At 41.1% G+C, this 12,058-nt stretch overlaps 1 protein-coding gene across 1 annotated transcript; it reads left to right on the top strand.

Moving 5' to 3' along the window:
- Positions 1-226: 226 nt before the first annotated feature.
- Positions 227-9,922, top strand: chn1 (chimerin 1). The gene is made up of 7 exons (XM_010737783.3): positions 227-1,000; positions 2,360-2,444; positions 5,292-5,465; positions 6,920-6,997; positions 7,712-7,849; positions 8,561-8,666; positions 9,090-9,922. Exons 1-7 carry the CDS (start codon positions 749-751, stop codon positions 9,259-9,261), a joined length of 1,005 nt encoding a protein of 334 aa, XP_010736085.1. The 5' UTR covers positions 227-748; the 3' UTR covers positions 9,262-9,922.
- Positions 9,923-12,058: the final 2,136 nt, after the last annotated feature.

The raw sequence follows: 12,058 nt of genomic DNA, 5'->3' as shown, positions 1-12,058 counted from the left end.
ATTTTGAAAATAGCTCCTCTCCAACGGCCCACTGGTGTCGCAAGTTCTGCCGGCAGCAGCCCACTCTTGATGCATGACTCATTCATTGCTCATTATCATCCCACTCTCATTTCATCCCAGCCAGGCTCCCCTGCTCTCATATCTGATGGAGATGGTTGCGTGGGGGGCGGGGTGGTGGCTACTATAAAGCCTGTGTGTCCATGCTGTGATTGGCTGGTGGGATCCATTTAATCTGCTGTGACTACTACACGGTCCACCCCTGTACTCCTCCCCCTCACTCTCCCCGCCCAGACAGCATCCATACACAACAGTGTGCTGTCTCTGTTCCAGGGAGAATATCAGCTCCGCACAGGGTGGAGAGGATTAACGCAACCACCCAGCTCATCTGCATACACGTTCCCAGAGAACCACATGAGCACCCAGGGCTGCACCTCTTTTGTATAAAACCTGGCACTCCTATCACACAGGCTCCACTTCATCTACTGTCACTGCTGTGAGAGGATTTAAAAAGGACTACAGTTTTTCTTCCCTTTTGGACTCTTTTCAATGAATTCCAGACTCTTTCTTCTGTAATTTAAAAATTGCAGTTTGTTTTCAGTGATGTATCTATTTAATTGGGACAATGCAAGTAATATCATCTGATATAGACTTGCTCTGAGCATAAAATAGTTTTCCCTTCATTTTTTGGGGGGGACTTTTTCTTGGGTTTGTTCCTTCATCAGGTTTGGGGAAACTACACAGCACCAGAATGCCATCTAGAGAGTCCTACGAGGTTCACAAGGAAGAGAAATCCCTGGTGCAAAAGGCCAAGCGAGAGGCCAATCAGGAGGACATTCTGGCGGCAGCTCTAGGGATGAGGATGGGGCCACAGAAACCTCCAGCCACTTTCTGGCAGCCACTTAAACTATTCGCTTATTCACAGCTCACCTCATTGGTCCGCAGAGCCACATTGAAGGAGAACGACCGGACACCCAAATCTGAGAAAGTCCACAACTTCAAGGTGAGACTTTTTGAATCAACTTTAAAAGATTTCTTTTTTTAAAAACTCTTGACAGCTGCTTCATCTTTTAAAAAAACCTTGCTTTAATTTCATCATGTGTGGCCAGAGGGCTGCTTCTCATGCTACCCTTGTGGGAGATGTGTGGAGGAGGCGGAAGGGGGGGGTTGGAAGAAGGGATGAAAAACAGAGCTGCTTTTGGTCTGTCCAGTGAGCCTTTATCAAAAGAAAATCTGTTGGGTGGTCTGTGGAGCACTTCTGTTAGTTTGAGCACCAGATGGAGAGATTAGGCCGATGGAGAGGGGAAACAGTGGAGGAGTGTATCCCTGTTTGGCTCAGGCTCACTCTCCTAGTTTGGCTGGTTAATGGGATGGAGAGCAGCAGGTGAAATATTACCTTCAAGGCTTTCAAACCGCTGATGCTTACCAATTTCTTTCTGCTGCTTTGCCCTCTTGTATTTCTGAATGTTGCATTTTAGGAGTTTCTGCGTTGAAAGGTCCAACAAATAAAGGGCAGTGTATCATCGGAGTGAACGTATTAATGTGTTAATGCACAAATCATTTTATTAGGGTGCTAAAATAAATCTTTCAGTTTTAAACGTTCCAAATTAATCACTCTGACAGCCTAACACCACATTTATCAAGCTAAACCGAACCACAGCCTCATAGGATCGTATAATTTTAGGATCCTGTAAGTCTATATTAGCAAAAAATTGATTAGGTGGATGTTAAATTGTAATCAGATTCAATCAAAGAACTTCTCAGGTGACTGAGTTTATATTTTTTAACACAGTGATCACCAGAAACTAGCCATTCTTTACCAAAACTGCCTGCTACTGATGTAATGCAAGGAAATCAGGGAGAGTTGCACTCTTGCTCCCAGAGGCCTTCCTGATTGGCTGCGCTGTTGTTACCTGGTGAAACGTGGGGCGGTGGTGGTGGTGGTGGTGGTGGTGGCTGGGAGAGGAGGGGGCTCCGCTTTCTTCCAGGAGCAAGGTGGCTTTCTACTGTTTCCATAGCAAATTTCCCTGACAACGTGCACCTTTGCACTGGCGAAGTGTCAAGTCCTGCTGTGCCATGATGGCGAGGCCTCCCCCGCTCCAAGTCAACCTGCACCCACATCTCAGTACTGTCAGTTTGAAGGTCTGTTTGAACAACAATCCTCCTCCACCCAAAGATAATCCTCCTCCTCTGCCTCATTCAAGATGGCAGCACCTACATCCTAGCCAGCTGAAGAATGGAGACTGGCCCATCTATGGTGTAAACGGCTGCGACCCCCCCTCACTGCTCTCTCTCTCTCTCTCTCTGTCTTGCCATTACACTTCATCACTAATATCTGTCACTGTCTTCCTCTCTGTTGTAGGTCCATACCTTTCGAGGGCCTCACTGGTGTGAACACTGTGCCAGCTTCATGTGGGGACTGATGGCCCAGGGGGTCAAATGTGCAGGTACATCTTGTTCTCCGGCTACATTAACACTAGTCTTATATAAACTGATTAATCACTTCACAGCATGCGAGACTTACATTCATGGTGTACAAAATGAGCATTAATGTATGTGGGTTACTTGGTTTTTAGTGCATCTGGGGCTGGATTATTGAGTTTTAATCTAAAATCCCAACAGTTGTTTATGGATTAGGGGGGTTGTATAATAGAGTGAAACGAGGGCTCTATAGCTATGATGTAACAGAAGATACTTTATGTTAAACCTTTATTTGTGACCTACTTTTTGTCCTCACTGGGTTTGTGAATGGACTAATCAGCTCAAAGGAGCAGAAGAATGAGTTTAAGCACAACATGATGAAAGATAATTAAAAATAAATAATAAAAGTATTGATTTTTCTTCAGCAATTACTAGATTATTACAATAACAAAGGTTTCCACAGCAGCTATTTTAATGGATAAACATTTGCAGCATTATAACCAAGTAAACGCATAAACCTAAATATGTTGAAAGCTCAGTTCTTCGTGTTTTGTTATTATATTTTAGCATTTCTTTAAAAAAAATATTCACCTCCGATCTGTGTGATAGCTGTAACACACACATGTTGTTGTTCTGTTATATTTTCCCCATTGCTTCTCAGATACTGAGATGTCTCATCCACTACACTGCACATCCCGGAATACTGCTGTAATGTAGACTGATGTGTGTCTTTGATGTTTTATTGATGGTACAAAGTATGTCACACATATCTGTGGGAGATCGGACGTTAATTATTAATGTCTCTGGTTTTAAAAGCTGACAACAAACCAAAGGAAGCCGATCTTTACCGACTCTCCTATCGCCATTCCTTCAGACTCGACCACAGCTACCAGAATCTAGGGCAGCAAAGTCTCACATGATGCTCGAATTTGCATACCAAAAAAAAAATAAAAAAACTGTTCTCCCACCCCCTTCTCTTTTTGTATGTGTGAACTGTTTCTGGCTGAGTGCCAGGAAGCCAGCCTCTGCTTGTGCTTGTTGTGCCACATTTCCTCATCAGAGTACGCCCCCCAGCCTCATCCCATCATGCCCATGAAGGAAAACAAAGCTGGCATGTCTCTTTAATGAGGAGCAGGGCTCGGAGCGTGGGGAAGGAGCTCTTTTTTTTCCACACACATTAAAATTCAGAGGCTTCAACCAAAGAGCTAGGTCAAGCAGCTCAACCCTTATTTAACTTAAATACTTGGTAGAGGGAGAAAAAAACAACCATCTAACAAATACAAGTGGTGTTTTTTGCTTTTAAGTTCCAGTCAGAAAGGGACCAGTTTCAACTGGTAGGACACAGTGATAATGTGCTGATTAGAAATTAGCAATCAGCCACCATTAAACCTCTTCTGAGAGCCCTTTAGCCCAAACCACGTTGCAGCCTCCTCCCCATAGCAACAGAGACAGACCTGACGGTGCAGTAAAGCAGCATCTCCTGTCTCCCAGTGTCCCTCGGGGTGCCTGCCTCACCCTCACCCGCCCCACCTGGGACCTGGCCATCAGTGTGCTCACATGGACAACAGTAGCTCTGCAGACTTGTGTCTGATGACAGGCCCTCCTCTATTATACGGCCTGTCTCATATCCTTAAGAGAATCATCTCTTAAAGTAATTACATTTCTGCATCAGTGCATATAAATGCAGGCTGTGTGAATTTCTCCAGGGACTCATATTAATCTAAATATTGTGTGATATATTCTCGGCTTTAGGGGGTATTTTCTATTGAAAATTTAAAAGTAATTCTTCTGAGGGATCAAAATGTTATATTTTTATGTTTTGGTATAAAAAAAGCATGCAGAATTTGTCAAAAAATAAAAAACCTTTCAGAAGCTGGAGACGGCTCAAAAGATCTAAGAGCTTGAAGAGCTTGCCCCATTTCAATCTGGGAAACTAGGTCTAGTGTAGCCTGCAGCGCCTCAATTGCTGCTTCCACAGCCATTGTGTGGGAGCTTGGATTTAGAAAAGAATAGAGCACACAGCAGCAGCAGCAGCAGCAGCAGCGCTGACTATCCCTCCTCCAGGCCACAGCGTTTCCAGTGTTCCTCTAATTCCCTCCATGCGTCTCTGTTACAAAGCAGAGCTGCAGTCGATCTCTGCATCTGCTCTCCACGGGCTCCTCTGTTCCCGACAAGGTGAATCCTGCCCTCAAACAGCTGTGCCGCAGGCCCCAATCCACTATGACTGAAGACTAATCGCTGTGTGGGATACTTACAATGACATCATGACTAATATGCTATTTGAACACCCAGTGAGTTGCAGCTGAGACTGGAATATATCATATAGGAGAGGGGAAAAAACATCAAAAAGACATTTAATAACTATCAAATGCATTCTGTCTGCTGTTTGAAATACTAAAAAATGTTTTCATACAAATTTTTATAAAAGACGCACACACATATTTCATAGATTAATGTCCTGTCTTGTTGTTTATCGCCGTTTTTTTAAATAAATAAATGGCCCTCTAGAGGTGACTTTGGGTTTATCCACTGCTCAAGGTGACTCCAATGCCATGTGTGGTCGAGAGAGAGAGAGAGAGGGGAGCTCTCCGCTGGTTGTGTGACATTTACGGGGGCAAATATTGATCAAGGGAATTAACACTCTTCAGCGGGCCAAAACACACACATGAAACCGGCCAACCAAATCAAAATGAACCCTGATGTTGAATGTGAATTTACATAATAGTCCGCAGTTCAAAGATAACTCAAATACAAGAAATAATTCAGTCTTTGTATCATGGTTGACTGAATGAAAGGAAAATTAAAAAACAGCTCTTCTATTGTGACTTTTTAAGCATGAACTAAGCCTGCTGTGTGTCTCTCTGTCTCTGCAGATTGTGGCTTGAACGTCCACAAACAATGTTCGTCTCTGGTACCCAACGACTGCAAGCCAGACCTGAGACACATCCGTAAAATCTACAGCTGTGACCTCACGACCCTGGTGAACGCTTACAACACAGCACGGCCCATGGTGGTGGACATGTGCATACGAGAGATCGAGTCAAGAGGTTAGTGTGTGTTTACTTCAAATGTAAAGCTCAATATGAGACTATTTTTTTTACCCAAGATGTAAATATGATTAATGCAGTTTAGTTTAAATATTAATTAAGTTAATCATAGCTGTAAAAGCTATGATTTGTTGTCCTTACATTGAAGGATAATAGTTGAAATTCTGCAAACTGAAGAATTATGGAGGCAAAAAAGAGGCAAATACTTAAAAATAAAATCAAAGGCAGCTGAATTTACAGCTTTGAAGTGTCAGGGCTTGGAATTTAAAAAAGAAATGTCTATTTTTTCCAGATTTACAAATTTATATTGAACATTGAAGCGTCTGAGATTTCATTTGTGTCTCTTCTGATGGCTCGAATGACATTCAGACCACAGTGTTTTCATATTTTCCCCCTTTTTTTATCTTAAATTTGGTGTCTGAATTGAATCAGTACAGTTTGTACTGTTTTAAATTTTAGATCTGAAAATGACCAAATGAGACTGAGAAACTTTGATATCTGACCCTTAAATCTTCTTTCTGTAATCTAAACAACAATGATAACTGTCATGAAATTTTGGAAACTGCACAAAATGATGTCAATAAAGGGGAATACAAACCACACTGAGACAGATGGATTTCAAAGCTATGAATATTCATTTGTGATTAAATTTCTTGAATAGATCCAAACCCCCTATCGCCTTTTCAAGGATTATTCTAGTATGACTTATCAAGCATGTTCAGTCAGGTCATGAAACACTAAAATTGTTTTGAAATGATGCATTATGATGCATATTTATAGAATGCAATAACTTTAAAACAAATTACTTGAACAAAATTGATTATTTTTGTGCTTTTTTAATCAGAAGAATAACAACCAGCCCTTTAAAACACCATTTAGATTTCAGTTTAATGGATGCTGTTGACTTTATTTATGATGCTTGTTGTAAAACAGCTTTTCTCTAATTTAATATTCAGTGATCCACAATATATTCTCCTTAGTTTGAGGTGTTAAAAGTCTGCTTACATTACTAACTGAGTACATGTTTTTTTGGGCTGGGTGGGGGGATGACTGAGAGGAGTGATGAGTGTGCTGGTAATTGTATACGTGTAATGAGGAATACATTACTCCGTTTCCTGCTGCCTTATTTGATTGCATTTCAGTTAAATCATTCAACTATGTAGGAAGCTCATTGCTCCCTCATTGTCTGCTCTCTAATATATGTCGGAAGCTAAGTTTGATTTATGTCTTTATTATTTTGCCCAGTGATGCAGAAAACTATTTGCATCTGCCCATGTCGTTCCATTGTGTGACACTGTGGACATTTTATCCTTAATTTCTTATGCATATTTAACAGTGTTTAATGGCATTTCCTAAATTACCCAAGGCGATACATGCAGGTGAATTTTTATGCATTACTTGTGGCAGCTCCACTGATGTCTGAAAGGTTGTTTATTTCATGTTTGTCCTTCCAGGACTGAAGTCTGAAGGCCTGTACAGAATATCTGGATTCAGTGATTCGGTGGAGGAAGTCAAGATGGCGTTTGACAAAGGTAAGTTCCTCTGGTTCTTGCATGTAGTGATTGCTGTATTGATTTCTATCAGGTCACAACATGATGAGTGACATTGCGTGCTTTCATATGTTTACATAACATTTCAGATTAATGGGAAAGTGACACGTTTGTTAAGGATTACTGTCCATCTGGGAGCACAGGTCTTATCCTGACATGTGGCTCTCACGCAGGGCTTCACACTGTGGACAGACAGGGGCGGGACCTCAGGGGGATACAACACCATGGATGTACTCTCACTGCCTTAAACATAGCTGCTAAAAAAGCTCCTTCCGCTGTGTTGGGATTCAGTAGTAGACTTAGTGAGAATGAGCCTGTCTTGGCCCAGTGCGGTGTGAATTTTAACTATAAGAAAAAAAGCCTGCAGCAGTGGGCTAAACTCTTAGCTAGATCCGCATGTGGGAGATCATCCATGACAGAGTGTCATTCCAGCTCACAGCACTGTGATGTTCAGTCTGCCAGCACAAGTAGGCCACAGCCTCTATGGAAAGCATGCATAACTGAAGGAAAGTCTGAATAAAACAGGCCAGCCGGTTGATAGCAGCTACTCTGCAAAATACAGAGCCACAGTAACACAATCTCTTTATTCCTCAATCCAGACGGAGACGTGAGAGCGCTGATGTCAGCCAGTTTTTTACAGTCTGAAAAACTCTTCTTCTTCTTCTTGTCTCCCTTCTCCATCACACATCCTCACAGATGGCGAGAAGACAGACATCTCAGGGAATGCCTATGAAGACATCAATATCATCACGGGTGCACTGAAACTGTACCTAAGGGATTTGCCTGTTCCCGTCATCTCGTACAATGCTTACCCAGGGTTCATCGAGGCTGCGAGTAAGTCACGACGGCACAAATTAGTCAGAAACACACCTGTTTCAGGTGGATTTCCGCAGCAGCGAGCGTCCACTGCTCAGCTTTATGTCATGCAGTCACTTTTGTTTATGTGCATAATGCTTTTTACCGACAGATGTCAGCTGTAGAGGGGTAGACAAAGTAACAGAAACACCTGTATTTGATGATATCCAGTTCAAGAGTCAATAAGCATTACAATATTATATTGTCTACATTCTTGAGGCTGTAGTTTGTTTTGGTTGTTGTATTGGACATGACCACAGTCCTTTGCTGTTAGTTTAAACTTCTTTCAAACAGATTTAATGCTTCTTCTTGCGGAAAAAGGAAAATATTAACTGGTAATTTTCCTCACTTATAGTTGAAGCAGAGCTATAACAATGCAGCCTCCTACAGCTTACTTCTCAGAATGAGGCAATGACTTTCAAAACTCAACACTGACCCTAAGTCCTGAATAATTATTCGACTCCATTTGTGCCCCTAATTTGCAAAATCCCAACCATACAGTCAAGAAGCCATTCCCACTGTTCATTTGCATTAGCCATCTGAAGCAGGCTCAGACTTCCTCTGCCTCAGACAAATAGCTTTTATTACCCCACAGGAAATAAGTACATTGATTTCTGCTTGTGTCCTCTGAGGTCAGAGAGTGTATTCAGGCCACGCTTAACAAAAGCGCTCCTTTGTGTTTCCGTTAAGAGCTCACAGACCCTGAGAAGAAACTGGAAGCTTTCCGCGAAGCTCTAGCACTGCTGCCACCATCGCACAATGAAACTCTGAAGTACCTCATGGCGCATTTAAAAAGGTGAGCGATCCCAAGAACTAAATTATTCAGAAAGGGGGGGTGATTATTATGATTTTTCTTTTTCTGTAGGCACAGCAGAGCTTGTTACAATCTTATATCAGCTCCCACGTTCACTTTATTGTGCAGCAGAACTACAGTTAAATAAAATGTGTATAAAATGCATCATATAAAGTGACAATGGTTCAAAAATAAAGAAAAAAGTCAACAGGAGACATCACTTTGCTTATTGCTAATTCCACTTTTGTGCAAGTTATTGATGACTAAATTAACTGTACTAGTCATTAATGTTCCAATACTTTGAGATATTGTTTTAATTTCTCTCTTAGTCAAGGGGAAAGTCCAAAGAAAGTATTACTTTTTTCATTTTTTCTGTGTTTATTTCCAGAATCAGTCCATATTTCTAACTTCGATTCATATTTGCAGGGTGACACAGAATGAAAAATACAACCTGATGAACGCAGAGAACCTCGCCATCATTTTCGGACCCACCCTAATGCGTGCACCAAACCTGGACGCCATAACAGCACTCAATGACATCCGCTACCAGAGACAGGTGGTGGAGGTGCTCATTAAGAATGAAGATGTGCTCTTCTAAACACAGACAAGGACTTTTATAGAACAGCTATCTAATCGTTCTTTTGTGTAAAGACTGTTTGTATTACATTGATTGATACATTTTTAAAAAAAATAATAAAACGCCCTGCGTATGGACTAGTTCTGCCCTAACTGCTGTCCTGCCTGTTTTGGGTTTGGACGATGAACTGTACTCCATGTCTCCCCATTTTTGTCGGGGGATTTTTCAGAAGCTGACGGACCAGCATGCATGGTGCGAGGTCTTTGTTGCTTTGTAGTGGTAACCCAGCATGTGTTAAGATCGTGTAGCGCTGTGATTTTGCTTTTGTCTGTCCTGTGGTAGTCATATAGTCCACATTCCCAGCTGCCTGCTGCGCAGTTTTTTTTCTTTCTGTGAAACATTGTATAGCTGGATGTAAAAAAAAACAAAATAAGCTACTGATTTTTCTGGGGTCCTTTTTATGATGCTGTATTTTTTTATCTCCTCAACTGTTTTTATGTAACCTGAAGTAGTTGAATGAGCTTTTCCCGTTAATGTGTACACACTGGTGCATTTGCCTGACCTTAACATCTTTGTTGTGTTATAAACAGCATTATTTGTGAGTTTAAATTTTTTTATCGTAATGTTTTTGTACACAATTTGTGCATGATCAGTTTAATTTATTAAACCTTACTCTGATAAATGAAGTGCTTAATGAGTCGTCTGAGCCGCCGTAATAAAAGTCTACATCCAATGTTGTGTTAAACCTGCTTTAACACATTTTTTTAAGCCTCTTGCGGGCGGCAGAAACAAGCTGTAAACGCAGCATGTTCGGAAACAGCTGCTTATTCATAGAATCAGCAGATATGGAACAAGATTAAAGTGCATCTGGAGTTATGTCTCTGGTCACCTGGCAAGTCCAATATTTGCTTGCTTTTTAGCTCTATTTTAGGTCTCTACTAACACCTGAGGGAAATATCCGGCTCTTTAGCTGCTTAATGCTCCACTATATTCACCAGCTAGTCTATAACTGCTCCTGTCAGCCGTTTTGTGTGTGGGGGGAGGTTGTAGTTTTATCAGGGCTTCTTTCCTGTAAACAGCTTCCTGCTGTGCCTGGAAACAATGCAATGAGAGCAGTGAGAGTGAATCAAAACTGTAAAATGAGCCAGAAAAACAAAACAACGAGCTGAAAGTCGCTAAAAAGGAGCTCTGTACAGCTGATAGAAACTGCACAGCGGGGTGATATTTCTTGACTATGAGGATCTCCTTCACATTTTATTGATTGTTATTGTACAAATATTGATTATAGCGGCTTTAATTTAGCTTTTGATTGTCAAAGGTTTGTAAAGCACATTTTTCATAGAGGTGAACATTCATATAAATGTAGTGACAGCACCAGAGAGACATCTGAATTGAATCAGATACAACGCTGCCTCTGAAATCCCATGTGAGCCTCATTCAGACTGAATCCAGACAGCTCCGTTATCTGTTTTATTTTTATTCGCACGTGAAAGGAAATAACTGGCAATATTTTATTTTCATCATATTGTCAACAACAGCACACAAAAATACCAAAGCCTGCAATTTTATCTCAGTAACAAAGATGAACTCTACCCAGAACTGTAGGTAATTATTTTGTGTATAAGCCTCTATTTTTGTCCAAAAGCTAACCCCTTAATGCTATGGGTGACAACCTCTATCATTGCTATGAATATAGACAATGTAGTTTATTTTCCACATAAGGCATGCTGCTGCCATGAATACTAACTAGAACACCCAATGTGTATCAATCCACTGCTGAAAATAGTCCTCGGCTGCACTATTTATCTATAAATATCATCGCTACAAATTACAGTGCAGTTCCAGCTGTTTTAAGAAATGAAAATACATTTTTGTGATGCATTTTTAAAGATTTAAAGAAGATAGTGAACTGATGAGCTTGTGGCTGAGTGACACAGACAGGGTAAGGAAAGAAAACTGTACCATAACAGCATGTGTATCATACCAGAGAATATGTTGAATATTAAATACATGTTTGTGGGCTGCAAAGTGACCCTGGCAGATCAGGACTAATCCATTCTGCCTATTCAAAATGACAGGATGTGCCTAAAAGCCACAAGTCACGTGACTTCACTGTACATAAACCCCTCTAACAACACATCAGTGACACTGATTCGCTCTGAAATTAAAAGCAAACACACAATACCTAAGGCAACACCACTCTTGCACTCAGGAAAACTGTTAATTACCGAATGTATGTGCAAACAATGTCACATTAAATTTATGCATTTTGGGTTTAATTACCCACAGGTTATGCCTTTGCTAGTAATTTCTTAGAAGCAGCCATGCACAGCCATGGGTGGCTCATTACATGATCACGGTTTAGGCTCAGGGAACCATTAGCAGTTTTCTGGATTGTGTTTACATTCCACATTTGGCGTTAAATAATATAAGCATCTAGGGAATATTGTTTCCAGACATGAAATTTGATGTGACCACAGTGTTCGGGACCTTATGTTCACGTTCAGTCTTTCAGTGCGTTTAGGTTTTTTGTGCTTTCTCCACAAAGCATCTGAGAAGCAATCACAGCTTGACATTTAATCTCTTGGGTTTTGTGACCACATCACATTGAGTTAATATAAGCCAAATTCAGACTCATCTCTGGTGATTGTGTGGCAAAATTGGATTTTCATCCAACCGTTTAGCCTCCCACGCCATTATCAGCCATTTTAAATATATCATACCTTCATCTACATTAGGCACCGACTGTGAAAAGAGGGTAAACCACACCAATAAAGCTATCGAGCTTTCTATCTCACAGTCAGATGCTGTGATAACA

This window comes from Larimichthys crocea, chromosome XVIII (genome assembly GCF_000972845.2).
Source record: "Larimichthys crocea isolate SSNF chromosome XVIII, L_crocea_2.0, whole genome shotgun sequence".
Taxonomy (NCBI): domain Eukaryota; kingdom Metazoa; phylum Chordata; class Actinopteri; family Sciaenidae; genus Larimichthys; species Larimichthys crocea.
This window is presented reverse-complemented; position numbering and strand designations above follow the sequence as displayed.

Bases quoted from the DNA above. Each gene is read 5' to 3' on its own strand.
- chn1 (XM_010737783.3), top strand. From the start codon at position 749: ATGCCATCTAGAGAGTCCTACGAGGTTCACAAGGAAGAGAAATCCCTG. The intron at 1,001-2,359 runs GTGAGACTTTTT...TCTCTGTTGTAG, and splicing joins AGAAAGTCCACAACTTCAAG to GTCCATACCTTTCGAGGGCC. The intron at 6,998-7,711 runs GTAAGTTCCTCT...ACATCCTCACAG, and splicing joins CAAGATGGCGTTTGACAAAG to ATGGCGAGAAGACAGACATC.